Source organism: Egretta garzetta, unplaced genomic scaffold (genome assembly GCF_000687185.1).
Source record: "Egretta garzetta isolate BGI_Z169 unplaced genomic scaffold, ASM68718v1 scaffold40, whole genome shotgun sequence".
Lineage (NCBI taxonomy): Eukaryota > Metazoa > Chordata > Aves > Pelecaniformes > Ardeidae > Egretta > Egretta garzetta.
This window is the reverse complement of record NW_009258484.1, coordinates 4,646,596-4,661,026: the sequence shown is the minus strand read 5'-3', so window position 1 is coordinate 4,661,026 and position 14,431 is coordinate 4,646,596. Positions and strand designations below refer to the sequence as shown.

At 42.2% G+C, this 14,431-nt stretch overlaps 1 protein-coding gene across 1 annotated transcript in view; it reads right to left on the bottom strand.

The window, feature by feature from the left end:
* Nucleotides 1-1,295: 1,295 nt before the first annotated feature.
* KATNAL1 (katanin catalytic subunit A1 like 1) overlaps nucleotides 1,296-14,431 on the bottom strand; it is a 34,714-nt gene continuing 21,578 nt past the window's right edge. The window contains exons 5-11 of the mRNA XM_035900400.1: nucleotides 14,310-14,431; nucleotides 13,693-13,798; nucleotides 8,303-8,461; nucleotides 7,334-7,460; nucleotides 6,302-6,436; nucleotides 4,114-4,240; nucleotides 1,296-2,623 (exon numbers count right to left, since the gene is read on the bottom strand). The exon at nucleotides 14,310-14,431 is cut by the window's right edge and continues 1 nt beyond it. Coding sequence (XP_035756293.1) covers nucleotides 2,425-2,623; nucleotides 4,114-4,240; nucleotides 6,302-6,436; nucleotides 7,334-7,460; nucleotides 8,303-8,461; nucleotides 13,693-13,798; nucleotides 14,310-14,431 — 975 coding nt within the window. The 3' untranslated portion in view covers nucleotides 1,296-2,424. The remainder of the gene's footprint in view (nucleotides 2,624-4,113; nucleotides 4,241-6,301; nucleotides 6,437-7,333; nucleotides 7,461-8,302; nucleotides 8,462-13,692; nucleotides 13,799-14,309) is intronic.

The following is a 14,431-nucleotide window of genomic DNA, read 5'->3' as shown; positions in this document are numbered from 1 at the left end:
CCTGTCCTCCTAGATCTTGCTTGTGTAGACTAAGCTCCTTGGGTAGCAATGGTGGCACTAGTGAGAGATGCCAAAGTGCTAATCTAGCATTGGCCACAGAAGATTCATGTAGCTTTATTAATTTCTGCTGTGGTAAAATGAACAAACAAAGCAATGGCTGCAGCCTACAGCTTTCATAAGGAAGAAATGACAGACTGTAACAGTGTTTTCAAAGCTTTCTCTCTATAAAGCCCAGCTATTCCCTGGGAAGAACAGACTGGCCCTGGTAGAGAATTTATGCAAAAATTACAGAGGCAACACAGCTTCTACTTGCTCATCTTCCAATACAGAGAACACTGTTCCTTTTAGTCTGACACCTGCAGGTATGGTAAATCCCAAGGGCTCGACTATGCAGTTAGTGCAAACGGGTCAGGAAAGCAGCAACTGGAGCTTTTATTCTCCCAGTAGGTAAAGAGGGTAAAAGCTGATGTTCTTCAAGCACTAACCTCCCTGTCCGGGAGTGTAAGAGGGCATAATGCCAGCCAGCGGAGATGCTCTGTCCTTCGAAAGATACAGCTGCTGTTGTATCTCAACCAGCCTGGGAGCCCTAGAAGGCAGTTTTCTGGAGTGCCACATGGAAACGCGCTTCTAAAGCCCCGACTGAGTCTTATGTCAAATGCAAGATTGACAGAATCTCCACCGTGTTCCTCAATGCAAACTGGGACAGCCCTTTAAAATGACAGGATCAATCCGAGATGTGGCCTTCACATACAAAGAAAGAAAAAGGAATACTGACAGACAGAACAGCAGTGGTAAAACAGCTTTAAAAGTGGCTCACATAATCAGATAGATGCTGCAGAGCTGTCCTGCATGTATCCTGACGGTCCTTGCTCTTGAACAGTAGACACGCTTGAGCAATTTGCCTTAGTGGTTCACATGCCATGGCCCAAGAGACCAGTGTGCTGAATTACTGACATTATTGGGAACTTCCAAGAACTAGCAAAAAGGAGGAAATAAGGATATATTCCTATCCAAGAGGAGGTGTTCTCCGTTTCTTACTCCAGTTTGCCACATCCAGCTATACCACTAGGTGTCTCAGCAGAGAGCTGAAGGGCAGAATACCTACCCAACTGCACAGCAACTCACATCCACCAAGATACTTTGGGCCTAGCTCACAAAATCACCAAAAATTTGAGAGCTTGCAAATTCTTCTGTAAACTTAACCTCTCCTGCTCATTGCTACCACAGGAAACCTTCATATGTCAGACTCTCAGCCCGAGTCTGTGAAAAGCTCACGTATCAGCGTAACAGTTACACTCTAGAGAGGATTTCTCATGATAGAGTTTATAACCCAACCATTCTCATCCCTGCACCTGTATGTGGGAAGGGAAGAAACAGATAAGAACATAAATGAAATTGTACAGATTAAATCAATAACATTTATACATTTTTAACAAATCTTCATTAAAAAAATATTACGCACAAACAGTTCCACAACATAAACAGGTGCAAATTCCACTGCCTAGTAAAGCTAGGAAAGAGTTCATGTCTAATCAGAAGAAGTGGAGGTCCACAGCTATGTGTTTTAAAGACAGCCTTGATATTAGTACCTTTACTGTATTAAACTCTTGGTACTTAAATAAAAACAATAATATCTAGACAGCACAGACAAAGTATAGGATAATACATAAACATAAAAGTGCAAAATGTAATTTAAGTCAAAGTGTCTACTGGTCAAACTGCTACAAACTAAGTTTTAGAGATCAAACATAAACCAATCTGTGAGCAACCAAGGCCCTTTACTTTTCGTCTCATTTCCATCAGAAATCATCACAGGTAACATCAATCCAGTCTAAAGTGACACCGATTCCCAAATGGGTGCACATGAGAGAAGAGCTGAGCCCATGTCTTGATGGAAAACTGATCCTCGTTTCCTCTGTGTAATGCCAATTAATCCACAGGCTTTGCTCTGAATATCCGAGCAGAGAGAGAGAGAACAGTAACTGTGATGCCATGCTCAAGGGAGGCAGAGTCAGCAGCTCAACAGAAATGAAGCACATAAGGGCAGGGGGTACAGCGAGCCCTCGTTAGCTCCTCTGGAGTCACATCCCCCAGCTGATTGATTGATTCCAGCCATGAAAGATGACGATGAGGAGGTTAAGTAACACTGTTCTTCATTGGAAAAGTAAAAGATTATCCTCACAGTATATTTTTTCCCTTCCCTTTTTGTCTTATCTTACTTCTTTAGAGATAAAATATATTTTACAGTATCAGCTCATTATTGTGTTCATTCCCTTTAAAGGCAAAAGATCTTGTCACCCGAAGGGGGTGGGATGGGAGCAGCAGCAGACCTTTTATTAAACCTTTAAAAAGATTTCTAACTCATTTTGCAAATGAAAACAACAAAAGCCATAAAACTCTAGCAAAGGAGAGCTGTCACTGAGATTAAGCAGATCCAAACTCCACCATCCATTTTTCATACTTCTCCAGGTCTGCAGCAGAAACGGATTTGGAGATTTTCTTCAGAGCCAGCTCAAAGTCCCCCTTGGTAACCGGCATCTGAAGCTCCTCTTTAGAAAGTGCACGAATCTCTTCTGGAGTTAAACCGTTAATACGTCGTCTCATTGCCATTAGAGAGGCATCCCTGGAAATACAGGACAATGTATGGGAGCTAATTGCTAGCAGCATGTGCTGTAAGCCTATGAATTTTGATTGTATTCTCTTGCTAGAAACCACTGGCAGGCACACTTAAGAGAGCATTTATTTACCATAGAAGATGCGGTTCACATCTTTCTTAGCTTCCATGTTCCCAGATCACTACATTAATTCAACATAAAGAATGCATTGGCACCAAAACCCATTTAACCATATGGTAAATGTGCAGAGATAATTAAAACTATAAAACTGAAAACCTTTTACAGTGATTCATAGAAATGAAATTTTACAACTTCAGTGCAGGAAAGGGCAGGGTGGGAGAGGAACTGCACTCAAAGACTTTTTTTTTTTTTTGAAGTAGTCTGGATTTTGCATGCCCATCCCCTTAGATTTCAACCTTCTCCCCACTGTGTAGCCCAAAAGGACAGTCAGCAAGCATTCAGAGTGAAGCCCAGCTCTGTTGCCTGCTTGCACATAGCACCTGAATCTGTAAAAGGCAAAGCAGGAAGCACCAGACGCTAGTGTCATGTGGCAGGGCTGAGGCCACCAGTGCCTGTGGCTCCTCATGCTCTACCTGCTCCACGACTCCTCCCCAGCTCGGATGCTGCCACTGTGGCCCACTGGCATGGAGAACACCACTCATTTCTCACACCACGGCCCACATGCAGTCTGAAATTACATTTTCTCTTTCCCCAGGTTTTTCCCAGCAAGGGATAACACAGGCCTCAGGGAGAAAAGGTAATTTAACTATCGCGCTGCGTGACACACACCAAGTTTTCAAAACCATGGAGTCATTTCACAATTTCAGCAAAGCAGCAGGGGATTAAAAAAAAAATCCCAAGCCATGTTCTTAAAGGATCAGTTTCTCTTGGCAGGGATCCTAACATTGTAAGGGATGTAGACTGCCTACCAATACATTTTTCCAAATACCTATCCTCCACCAGAAAAGCCTCATTTCTCAGAAAACGAGACAAACTGTGGGAACAGGATGGAAATAAATTCAACACTATCAGTATCACCCTTGCACCTAAAAGATTCAGGCAGAAAACCAAGACTGTGCTGCACTGGGGGCTGTCCAAACATACAGCACATAGAAGCCCCAAAAATGTATTCTGTGAAAGGTTCCTTTGCATCACAAAATTCTAGCTTTTAAATTAATGGGATTAAAAAAAAAATCCAAACCTGTTTTGCACTATGTTAGCAAATATTCAGTAAATGCAGACAATGGTAACACGAGATTTGCTCAGACAATTGTTTTCTCTTGAGAGCCAAGAAAACAACCACATCTCATGCAAAGACTCCACGGCCTTTAGACTGCTCCACATGACAGTAATGCATGGTTCCAGTGAATAGATTTGGGCCTCAAACATAGTCACTTGTTAGCCTGGCTTCAGCTGTAGTGGGTATTGCCTTTTATCACATAATGTAAATGATGACTTTTGACGCAGTTCTATTTGCAAATTAAGGGGGATGAGATACCTGCAAACATTAGTGATGTCAGCACCAGAATAGCCTTCAATCTTCTCAGCAATTTCTTCAAGGCTGATATCAGGATCCAGTTCTACTTCCCGAAGATTAATTTTAAGTAGTTCTGCTCTGCCTTTTGCTACAACATAAAAATACTTGCTTGAAGACTTGCAAGAGTACATTAAGAAATAAACACAACTTGGATTTTTCGGTGAAAAGTACAAACAAAAGGGTTCAATATTAGAAGAGACAGAACAAAACAGTAAAGTGTGCAAGCAAATACAGTGAAGTATATGGTTAAAAGTAGTATATTAACACAGCACACCCTTGAGACATTTTCCAAAGTCATATGTCATTAAAAATGTCTGTTATGTCTCAGGTGACAAGAGCATTTGGTCACACACTACCCAAGGGCACAAAAGCACAATCCTACACGTCTGCTTCTTCTCACATCCCTTTGGATTCACTCGCTGTTCAAGGATTTGATTGCATATTATTCACAAAGCTTCATTAGAACCACAATGAGGATTCTATTAACAGAGCTTCAGACAGCACAAACCCCTTAGCAGTAGGCTGAACTTCAAGCATATGTCTACGCACTCGACTCAGTTGGGACCCAAGAAAGCTGCTGAAGCCTGATAGCCTCAGTGTTATTCTGCGCAAGGGTGGTAAAGAAGAGGATGAATGCTTTCCTGGCTTTTACTGTACAGAAAAATATACCAGCTCAGCACCTTTATTTCCACAGTGACCAATTTTTATGACCTAGAAAAGAGGACAACCACAACAGAAGAAATAGCAGTAGGAAAGTCTTAAGGAAATGTCCACACTTATGTTTTATTTATTGATGTCCCTAATTAAAAAAAGAGGGGAGGGAAAAAAATAAAAGAAATTAGAAAGCTTGTCTAAAGCTGCTGGTTTTGTGTGCTTTGCAGAACTGTCACGAATAGAGAGTTATCAATCACACACAACTGGCACTAGCTATAAAGTGGGAATTATTTACAGAGCACAGTATACATACAGCATACCTGCAGAGTGTCCTGCATCAGAGAACATTCTTCTAATCTTTGCTATGGGGCTAAGCAAGTCCTTGCAGTATTTTGAAAATGAAACACGGTAGAATATATACTGGCATCAAATTTCACAATATACGGGTGTATATATATGACATATCATAGCACTTTTTCAATTAAAATGCCTGATGACATCGAATCACACAGCACAGCTATAAATGCATCATTTAGATTTGCCTAGAACAGCTCAATATTCTTATTTACAGAATAGATGCAACAGACCATAAGATCGGAAATAAAACTGGAGCACATCTCATGTTGTCCAGGGTGTAATACACTGTGTCAAAAAACAATCTGGTTTAATTAGAAACAAGAGCAGGAGCTGATCGGATTTTAAACTAATTGGTCATAAAGACAGGCATCCTGTTAGGAGCTGTTACTGCCTGTAAGCTGGAAAGGCAAGCTGTAGAACTATTAAGTGTCCTTATACCTGCTAAACTCAATCACAACTGCTGTCACCATGAACACGCATCTTGTTATCTTGAGTGCTCATGCAGGAAGATGAGGCATCCACTGTACCAAGAAGAAACAAAGCTATGCAAACTTCAAGTGATAGGAATCACAAAATTAATAGGACAGGCGAATGACAGCTAGGAAAGACAATACAAGCCGAGACGTCTTAGGGCAGGAAAGCAATCAGCCTGCTGCATTCAGAGTGACTGGAAGCACAGTCATAAAGGCGAGCAAGCGGTGATTTACAATGAACGAAGCCTGTAAGTGAAAATTCGTGGATCCACTTCTTTGCATTTGTCTGCAAGGGCACAGAGTGCATCTGCAGTATTTCTGAACATGTCCAAAGGCTGCCTTTGATGATCACTCAAGGACTGACTGCTAAACATTTAAAATAATTCCAGGCTCATTAAAACTAACTCTCTTTCAAAATGTAAGAACCCATCAATGGGCTTGCAATGAAATGCCGCAGCTCTTTGTTTTTAAGCCCCCAAGCGAGTAGTATTTTTTTTTGTCTCACTCTCTTTAAAAATAAAGCGACCCAGCCAAATTATTAACCCCTGAATTTCACCACTCATCACAAAACCATCAAGATTCCTCCCAAACCCAACAGTCCTGCAGTAGTCCTAAGCTCATCTTGCAAAGGCCATTTTAAAGGAAAACACTCATAGCAAACATACCTGTGGGCAAAGGTATATAAATCCTCTTCTCCAGCCTCCGTCGGAGAGCTTCATCGATATCCCAGGGAAAATTTGTAGCTGCTAATACCATAACCATCTTGGAAGGGTCATCATTTTCCAGAGCACCACCTACCCCTGCAAGCACAACAGTTTAGAGGAGTTTCACTCCACAGCTACTATTGATTGAGATGCTTGCTAAGAAACACTGCACAGACAAATATTGCAAAAGCCTGGACAAAGCTAAGCAATGGCTCTATGTAGTCCTACTGCTGCTTTCCAAAATTCCCATAGCTTAGGTGTGACAAGACCATTGTTGTCACAGAGAAGGGGATATTTCATTCTTTTGCTGAGTCAGAGGAGGGCTTTCTTTGACGGGGCCAATAACACAGTCATATGTGAGTGTAGCCCTGCAAGTCCTACCGAAAGTGCATTCTCTGTCAAATCTGGCCATAGAAGAAATAGGAATCACTCCTTGGCCTCCCAAATGAGGACTGTAAAGAAATTATCACTTTGGGGCAAAAAGTTGCCTACCCTGAGTTTACCACAATGAACCTGCACATTTGAGGATGTAATAAGTAGTAAAAACAACAGGAATACAGAGGTGGTTATCAAACCACTACGCCATACAATATTCCTCAGATGGTCATCCTTGTTATGCGCACCTGCACAGAACAGGTACTAAATCTGACTAAAAGGGTAATATTAGCTGCCACCACAGAATACAGCAAAACCAGATCTCAGTCCCTGAGCTAGAGACTCTAGCAAAGCATGAATCTCCATTTCCTGCTTCTCCTAGAGTCTGCATCTCTTAAATACGAGTTTTCAATTTACCATCAAAATGGCTATTTTAGAAAAAATAACACTCTTTTCAGTCATCTGCCTTCAAATACTCCAAAATACACTGCTCTTAAATTTTGCCTTATTTTTCCCCCCATCCATAAAGCCAGGTTTTCCAGATTGCTCAAGTTTTTACATTCCCACCTGTAAAGAAACAGCACCCTAGCCCCAGACTTAGATCTAAACACTTGTTACCGTCCATTTGCACAAGCAGCTCTGACTTGACTCTGCGACTCGCCTCGTGTTCGTCGGACGTGCCTCTGCGGCTGCAGATGGAATCTATCTCATCAATGAAGATTGTTGTTGGAGCATAAAACCTCGCCTTTATTCAAATGAAAACATCACCATTCAGGCTGCAGCAGCAAGCACAGGCCCTCATCAGACCACGACCCAGTCCCACTAGACACACTACATACATTATCTTCCCTGCCTGTCACAAGAAAATAATTCAAGATCTTGATTTACAAACTGCTTGGCATATGGTTGTTTAAATTGTACTCCTCAAGCAAGGGGTCTTTCAGTGTTGGTTGGTTTTCCCCAGCACCTGGTCTTGCAAGGGGCAAAAAGGGATACAATCAAAACAAAGGCAGTTTTTCATGTCCAGGTTTTTCTGCGATGAGTGGTCACCCCAAGGGACAGAAGGGAGCTCAGCCTGTCTCAACAGAGGCAGGTCTTAACTGAGAGTACGGTAGGAGTGCAGCGAGGATCCCAAATAGGGGAATGACCCTTCAGCATAGGTCCACATGGGCATGTCCTTCATGTACCCCGCATGATGGACCGCACCCAAAACTTCACCGAGAGGCGTGTGCCCATCATTCAGAACAAAAAAAGAATGTATTGCTTCTACATTAACAGTTCCCAATCCCTTCCAATCTCAAATCTACTTCCTATGGGCTGATCCTATAACCGAATAAGAACTGAATTTCTGTCAAGGTCACAACTCTACGTCTAGTCTGGAAAACACTATCCTAAACACAGGTAATGAACCGTTTCCTTCTTAATCAGAAAAGGACAGAAACACAGAGACTGTGCTTTTCTATCTGGTTGAGGGCGTGTCAGTGCAATGAATTCCACGCTTCCAACATGCTATCAGAGGGGCAGGAAACCAAGGGAGATGTCCCTTCTCACCCTAGCGGTCCCCAGATCACATCACTGAGGACATACCATTTCAAACAAGAGGCGGACCAGCTTCTCAGACTCGCCTCTGTATTTAGATGTCAGGGTAGAGGAAGACACATTGAAGAATGTTGTTCCACATTCTGTAGCAACAGCTTTTGCTAGCATTGTTTTGCCAGTACCAGGAGGACCAACCATCAGCACGCCCTGAAAGGTGAAAACAAAGGTAATGAACAACAAATAAAAAAACTTTGCAAATGGTACTCTATGTTACATCTCAATATGATCCAAGATCTGTATTTTCATTGTTTAATAACATAATCGCCATCAGTGGAAAATAAAAGACAAGAATCCTGCTTTCTAGAACAGCATGGAAGTGCTCTGGGATTTATTCTTCTTGCCACTCCACTGGAGTAGGAATCACAAAAGCCAGTAACTGTTGCTACACTTATCACCTGTGAAGTGGGCAACAGATTTACAGCCGCCTTCTGAATCAGACAGAGCCTGGACTTGAACTTAGGCCTTTCCCAACTCACAAGGGGCTGCACGTGCAGATGAAGGGAGCAAATCCTTCGTTTTGGAACAAAGCCCCCTTCACGAAGAAAGCATCACAGAAACCAAAATACTTTTACAGAAAGTTGTGCTCCACCAATAGAGCATTTTTCTGCAGAAAAACATTTTGCCAAAAAATCCTGATGATGTGTATGTATGATTCTGCTTGATTTTTACATTTAAGCATGAACAAGAGCATTCACTGAAAACAAGGGTTTGTCATACTGTTTAATCTCCCCATCTCAGTACTTCTGTGGCCATACTACTGCATCTTAGCAATTCCTGGATGAAACTGCATCCTCACCACACTGTTAGGTGGCAGAAGAGCACTGTTATTTCTGTTTCACAGATAAGCAATGGTTGCTCATGTGGACTACTGCTCAGTCCCACAAAAAGCCTACTATGAACCTCAGTGATTATTCAAAAAGCTTTAAACTAGAAAACGGAACTAAAATTGTTAAGTCCCAGGTTGGCATTCACACCATCAGACTGTCTTTCCACCTGTGGTCTATCTGAAAGAGAGAAAGGAGCAAACATCTGCAGCTCAGCACATTTACCCATCATTACGCAAGCAAGTTTTTAGCTAGAGACACAGTACTCTTAGGACCCATGTTAAGATTGTAGCACTCAGACTGGTTAACCACTCTTGATAATATTTCTAAATACAGTTATCTTTATGGATAGTCTTTCCAACCCTTTCAGCAGCAGTGCTGGAAGAGGTACAACACACTGTTCCATCCCTGTACAGCACTAGAATAAGGTACTGTGACTTTGGGCAGAGCACTATGAAAATGTAGTGCTCAAGGAGCTTGGGGTTTTATTTTCCCCCCTCTCAACCCCAAAAATCTTATTACATGCTAACACGTTTCCTAAAGTAAAGTACTGTGTTGCAAGGGTAATCAAATTAGCTAGAATTAGAATTGCACATCATAATGTGTTTTGCAATTAATAACTTACATAAAATGCCACAGCAATAAAATATCTGTTAAATGCAAGCCACATAGCAAATTAGATTTCATCTGTTCCTCACAAAAATTTACTTCAAAAAGCACAAAGAATGACATGGAAGAGATCTATAAAAACAAATCAACCGGGAATGCAATTATTCAAAAATGTACTATTCAAAAGCAATAGCCTCTCTGTACTCCATTTTCCATTAACTCTTAATACCTTTATTGCCATTTTACACTTAGCTAATGCAAGCTTAACATACATTAATTGGTAAATTAAGTTAGAAACATTCACACGCCATCCATACAGTTAACAGTCCAACGTCACTCCCCAGGCTGCCCGAGGTTTCCTAAGCTCCAGAGCAGCAAGCATAAAAAGTAAATGGACTCTTTTTCTCTCCGTGAACATTCACACATATACTGTGATTTGAGTTGCTGCACAGTCATACTGGTATTTTAATAATATTGTGAGTACAGCCCCGGAGTAACCAAGTGAAAATTACTCAGCCTGTGATATGCAGGTCAGAGATGACTTACTGTTCTCTCTGAGTTTCAAATGTGTTTATTTAATATTTTAGAAACAAGCTTCACCTCAATTCAAATCACTTGACTCCTGTGTTTGACAAACTGTGTTTACTGCAGAACCTGGTGATACAAGGGACTAATGTCATTCTGGGGATATTGCTTTGGTCCTCCATTATTATGGAAGGTCAAATTCTGGCTTCAGCTACACATGCCACTCACTGCCGAAATCAAAGCCTATCATTTTGTGCCTCCTGTGTAACTATTACAGTGAGCGTTACCCAGTGCATGATGCTGGTGGCATTATATATGTGCATAACACAGGTGCAAAGCAGCCACACCAGGTGTAAAGCTAGGGGAAAACCAAGCTCTCTGGGGATTAAAAAAAAAAAAAAAAGTGAAAAAAGAGAAAAGAGAAAAAAGAACAAACCTGAGTTCAGCAAAACAAGATGTGCGTGGTTTCAAACAGAAACACATAGGATCAAATTGCTCTTTCTCTCTCCAAACTAGGAGGTTGCCACTTACTCACTAGTTAAAATCCTTGACAAACACAAAGACTTCTTTATTCTTCCTCTAAGGCTCTGTTAATCCAAAGTATTCCAATAAGAAGCTGAAATGCACCGCAGGGAGTAAGTGTTCTGATGAAATCACTGCAGGGTTACTTCTTGTTGTTGTAACAATCACTAGCAGAGCAGTGGGAAGCACAGCGAGCGACCAGGCCTTCTTGGCACAAAACAGTTTGTAGGAAAAGAAAGAGCAAGCCCATGGACACTCAGAAACCCGTGGCTGCAAAGACACAGCACCTGTGTTGAATCAGGGAAGACAGCTGGCTCCTTCATACAAGGCATGGTCCTCTGAATGCAGGCACAAACTGTGAGGGCTGTCTTGGGAATTGTTCTCAGGAGAGTCTGAACATCCAAAACCAGATTTGGCTGCCTTTTCCCTGAATTGTCCTGAATGCCTAGGCTCAACAAATGCCTGCTGCTACACTGATTACTGCAAGAAACAGTCTTCCCTGCAAAACTTCTCATCCTTGTAGCACAGTCAGAGGTCAACAGCAGGGAAAATACATGCTGTTCTGTGTGAAGAATAAATTCAGAAGAGTTACAGCTTCACAAGTCACCAGGGAAAAGGCTAACAATGAAGAGTCTTCATGGACTCGTCAGAAATCAATTTGCATTTCAGACTGAAGAGAGGAAATAATCTTAGATTTTTTTTCCATGTCTACAACCGCCTAGTTTTCAGAGGTGACGCTGCTCAGTAGGAAAAGATAATCTCATGCAAAAAGATGGAGACCGTAACTCTTCAAAAGACCAGGCTGTTGTTTCTTTATCCACTGCCACAGTACCTGGGGGCAGGGCCAGTGGCACTCGTCATGTTCCCTGCAGTCTGCTGAGATACCTGCCTTAAAGACAGATGGGCACTACATCCTCGAGGCGTATTATACAGGTGAAAGAAAGCATAGCAGCTCTTCACTCCCTTAGAGTTTTTGAGAGTGGGCAGACGGGGCTCCTGTAGTCTATAATAAGGGTATGGATCAACTTCCTCTATGCCAAGAGGCAGAGAGATTCAGCTGTTCAGAAGACACTAAACTCTCACCCTACACTTGTAACCCACAATATCTAGGCTCTCTCCAAACTGGTAGCTTGGTTAACCTTAAGGTTAACCTCAAGCCCACTGATACTGCCACCACAAACCCTCTATATCCCAAAGGCCACATAGCCTGGGGCTAGGTTTGGGCTGCCCCCCTCCAACTCACTAAAACCTCCATGAACAGCCCTCAAGCAGCAATCTCCCAGCTCCCACTCTTACCAGCTTCCCCTCTTCACTGTCTCTAGACAGTAAAGCCCCAAGAATGACAAGTTTTCCACTCATCAGTTCCCACAGGGCTTTGTTTCATAAATAAGCAGAATAATGGGGGTCTAGGACTGGCTCAGGCTGGAGGAGGACAGCTTTGAGGGCCAGACCTAAGCATAAGCCAGAGAAGTACAAGGACAAAAAGGCAAAAAAAGACAGGGCAAGTGTTAATAACACAAGATCTGACATATGCTTCTGAACCAGACCAGTTTTGGGCCCCTCACTACAAGAAAGGCATTGAGGTGCTGGAACGTGTCCAGGGAAGGGCAACAAAGCTGGTGAGGGGTCTGGAGCACAAGTCATATGAGGAGCAGCTGAGGCAACTGGGGTTGTTCAGCCTGGAGGGGAGACCTTATTGCCCTCTACAACTACCTGAAAGGAGGCTGTAGTGAGGCAGGGGTCGGCCTCTTTTCCCAAGTAACCAGCAATAGGAGGAGGGGAGATGGCCTCAAGTTGCACCAGGGTAGGTTTAGGTTAGACATTAGGAAAAAATTCTTCACCAAAAGAGTTGTCAAGCATTGGAACGGGCTGCCCAGGGAAGTGGTTGAGTCCCCATCCCTGGAGGTATTTAAAAGATGGGTAGACGAGGTGCTTAGGGACATGGTTTAGTAATGGACAGGTAAGGTTGGACTCAACGATCTTAAAGGTCTTTTCCAACCAAATGATTCTGTGAACCAGCATACTAAAGCTCAGAAACTACTCACGTACGCAGCACTCCCTACGCATGCCACTGCCTTGCCAACTCAGAACAACAGAAAATTTGCAAGTCTCTTTTCCTCAGTAATCCTTCATAGTAACCAGAAAGCCCTTGTGTTGTGACTAGTTATTCCCAAAACAAGTGTCAATCCATCCCACAACAAAAGCAAGATAATTTTATTTTCTGTTAACAGAACTGCTCAGCAACCTCCTCCCTCCTCTTCATTTTTAGCTCTAAGAGGCCCAGACTGGGCTCACCTCTGATCAATCAGCCAGGACAGCTCAGTCCTACATCCTTCCTGTTGCCCCACTTGCAGCTCATTCTCCCACTTTGAATTTCTCCCACTCCAGCAGTAACTATGCCCAGCTGCAAGCATAACTGCAAAGCTAAATCAGCACTCCCTCATCAGCCCCCTCTGATGCACCACCAAGGAGTTGCACCATCCAGCCTGCAGTTTGCAGTCCGAGTGAGAGATAGTTGGCACACGCAGAATAAAATGGTCCGAGGACTGCTTTCCTCCATAAAGTATTGAAGCGTGGCCACCATAATCCTGAGCAGAGCTTCTGCTCCTGTCAATATACCTCATATGCTTGCTCATATGTACAGACTGACATATAGAAAGTATTACAATGTCAACAAGCCATGACTGAGTAAATACAAAAGAATTATTATTTACTGTAAAGCCCACATACAGTTCCAGATGTTTCTTTCAGTGCATTTTACTTTAATTATTATGAGAGGATTTCATGAACAAATTCCTGATCTTTCCCGTTTGCCTTTTTAGCCTTCTGCTACAGGCATCCACGCAGACATACATAACTGCAGCTTGCCATTTACAAAAACACCAAACAAGTTCTCACCTTCCAAGGTCTTCTGATCCCTTTGAAAAAATCAGGCATCCACATTGGAAGAACGACAGCTTCTCTTAATAATTTCTTGGCTTCTTCCAAATCCGCTATGTCATCCCTGTGCAAGATGAAGAAACTTATGTGTAAGATTCCTGTACAACAATATTCCTTCTGTTTTTATATAAGAAAAACAGAAAAGCTTTTCACTTAATACCATCTCTTTTAGCATGCCAGTATATGCCTCATGAGAGCACTCTTATAATCCTGTGACCTAAAATTGAATCCACTTTTGGAAGGTAGGGAAAAAATGATTTTTCAACTCAAGTTACCCAGAGCTGCTTAATTAAAAATTGTTTTGGACAATGTGAACACCAAAGCGGTATCTTTAAAGTTCTCTGGAGTGTACTTTCATTTCAGCAGTACCTGTACTGCTGATGTACTGCACATAATACCAGTTAGCAACAAAAGCTTAACTGTAATCAAATTAATAAACTGTTAAAACCAAAATACCTTGTTTTGCTTATCTGTAGAAGATTATGATGGCTCCCTGCTTTAAGAGTTAGAGGAAGGATAATTTCTCTCCTTCTTCCACACTAGCAAAAACACTTGAATTGAGAAAAGCCTCATACCAATGAATGCTTGGATTCCTTGATACAATGTCCCTTTCAAGAGCTTCGATCAAGTCTTTGTCGTAACCTGCTCCATCAAATTTTGGAATTTCCCCATCACCAACTTCCTGGGGTATTTTCTT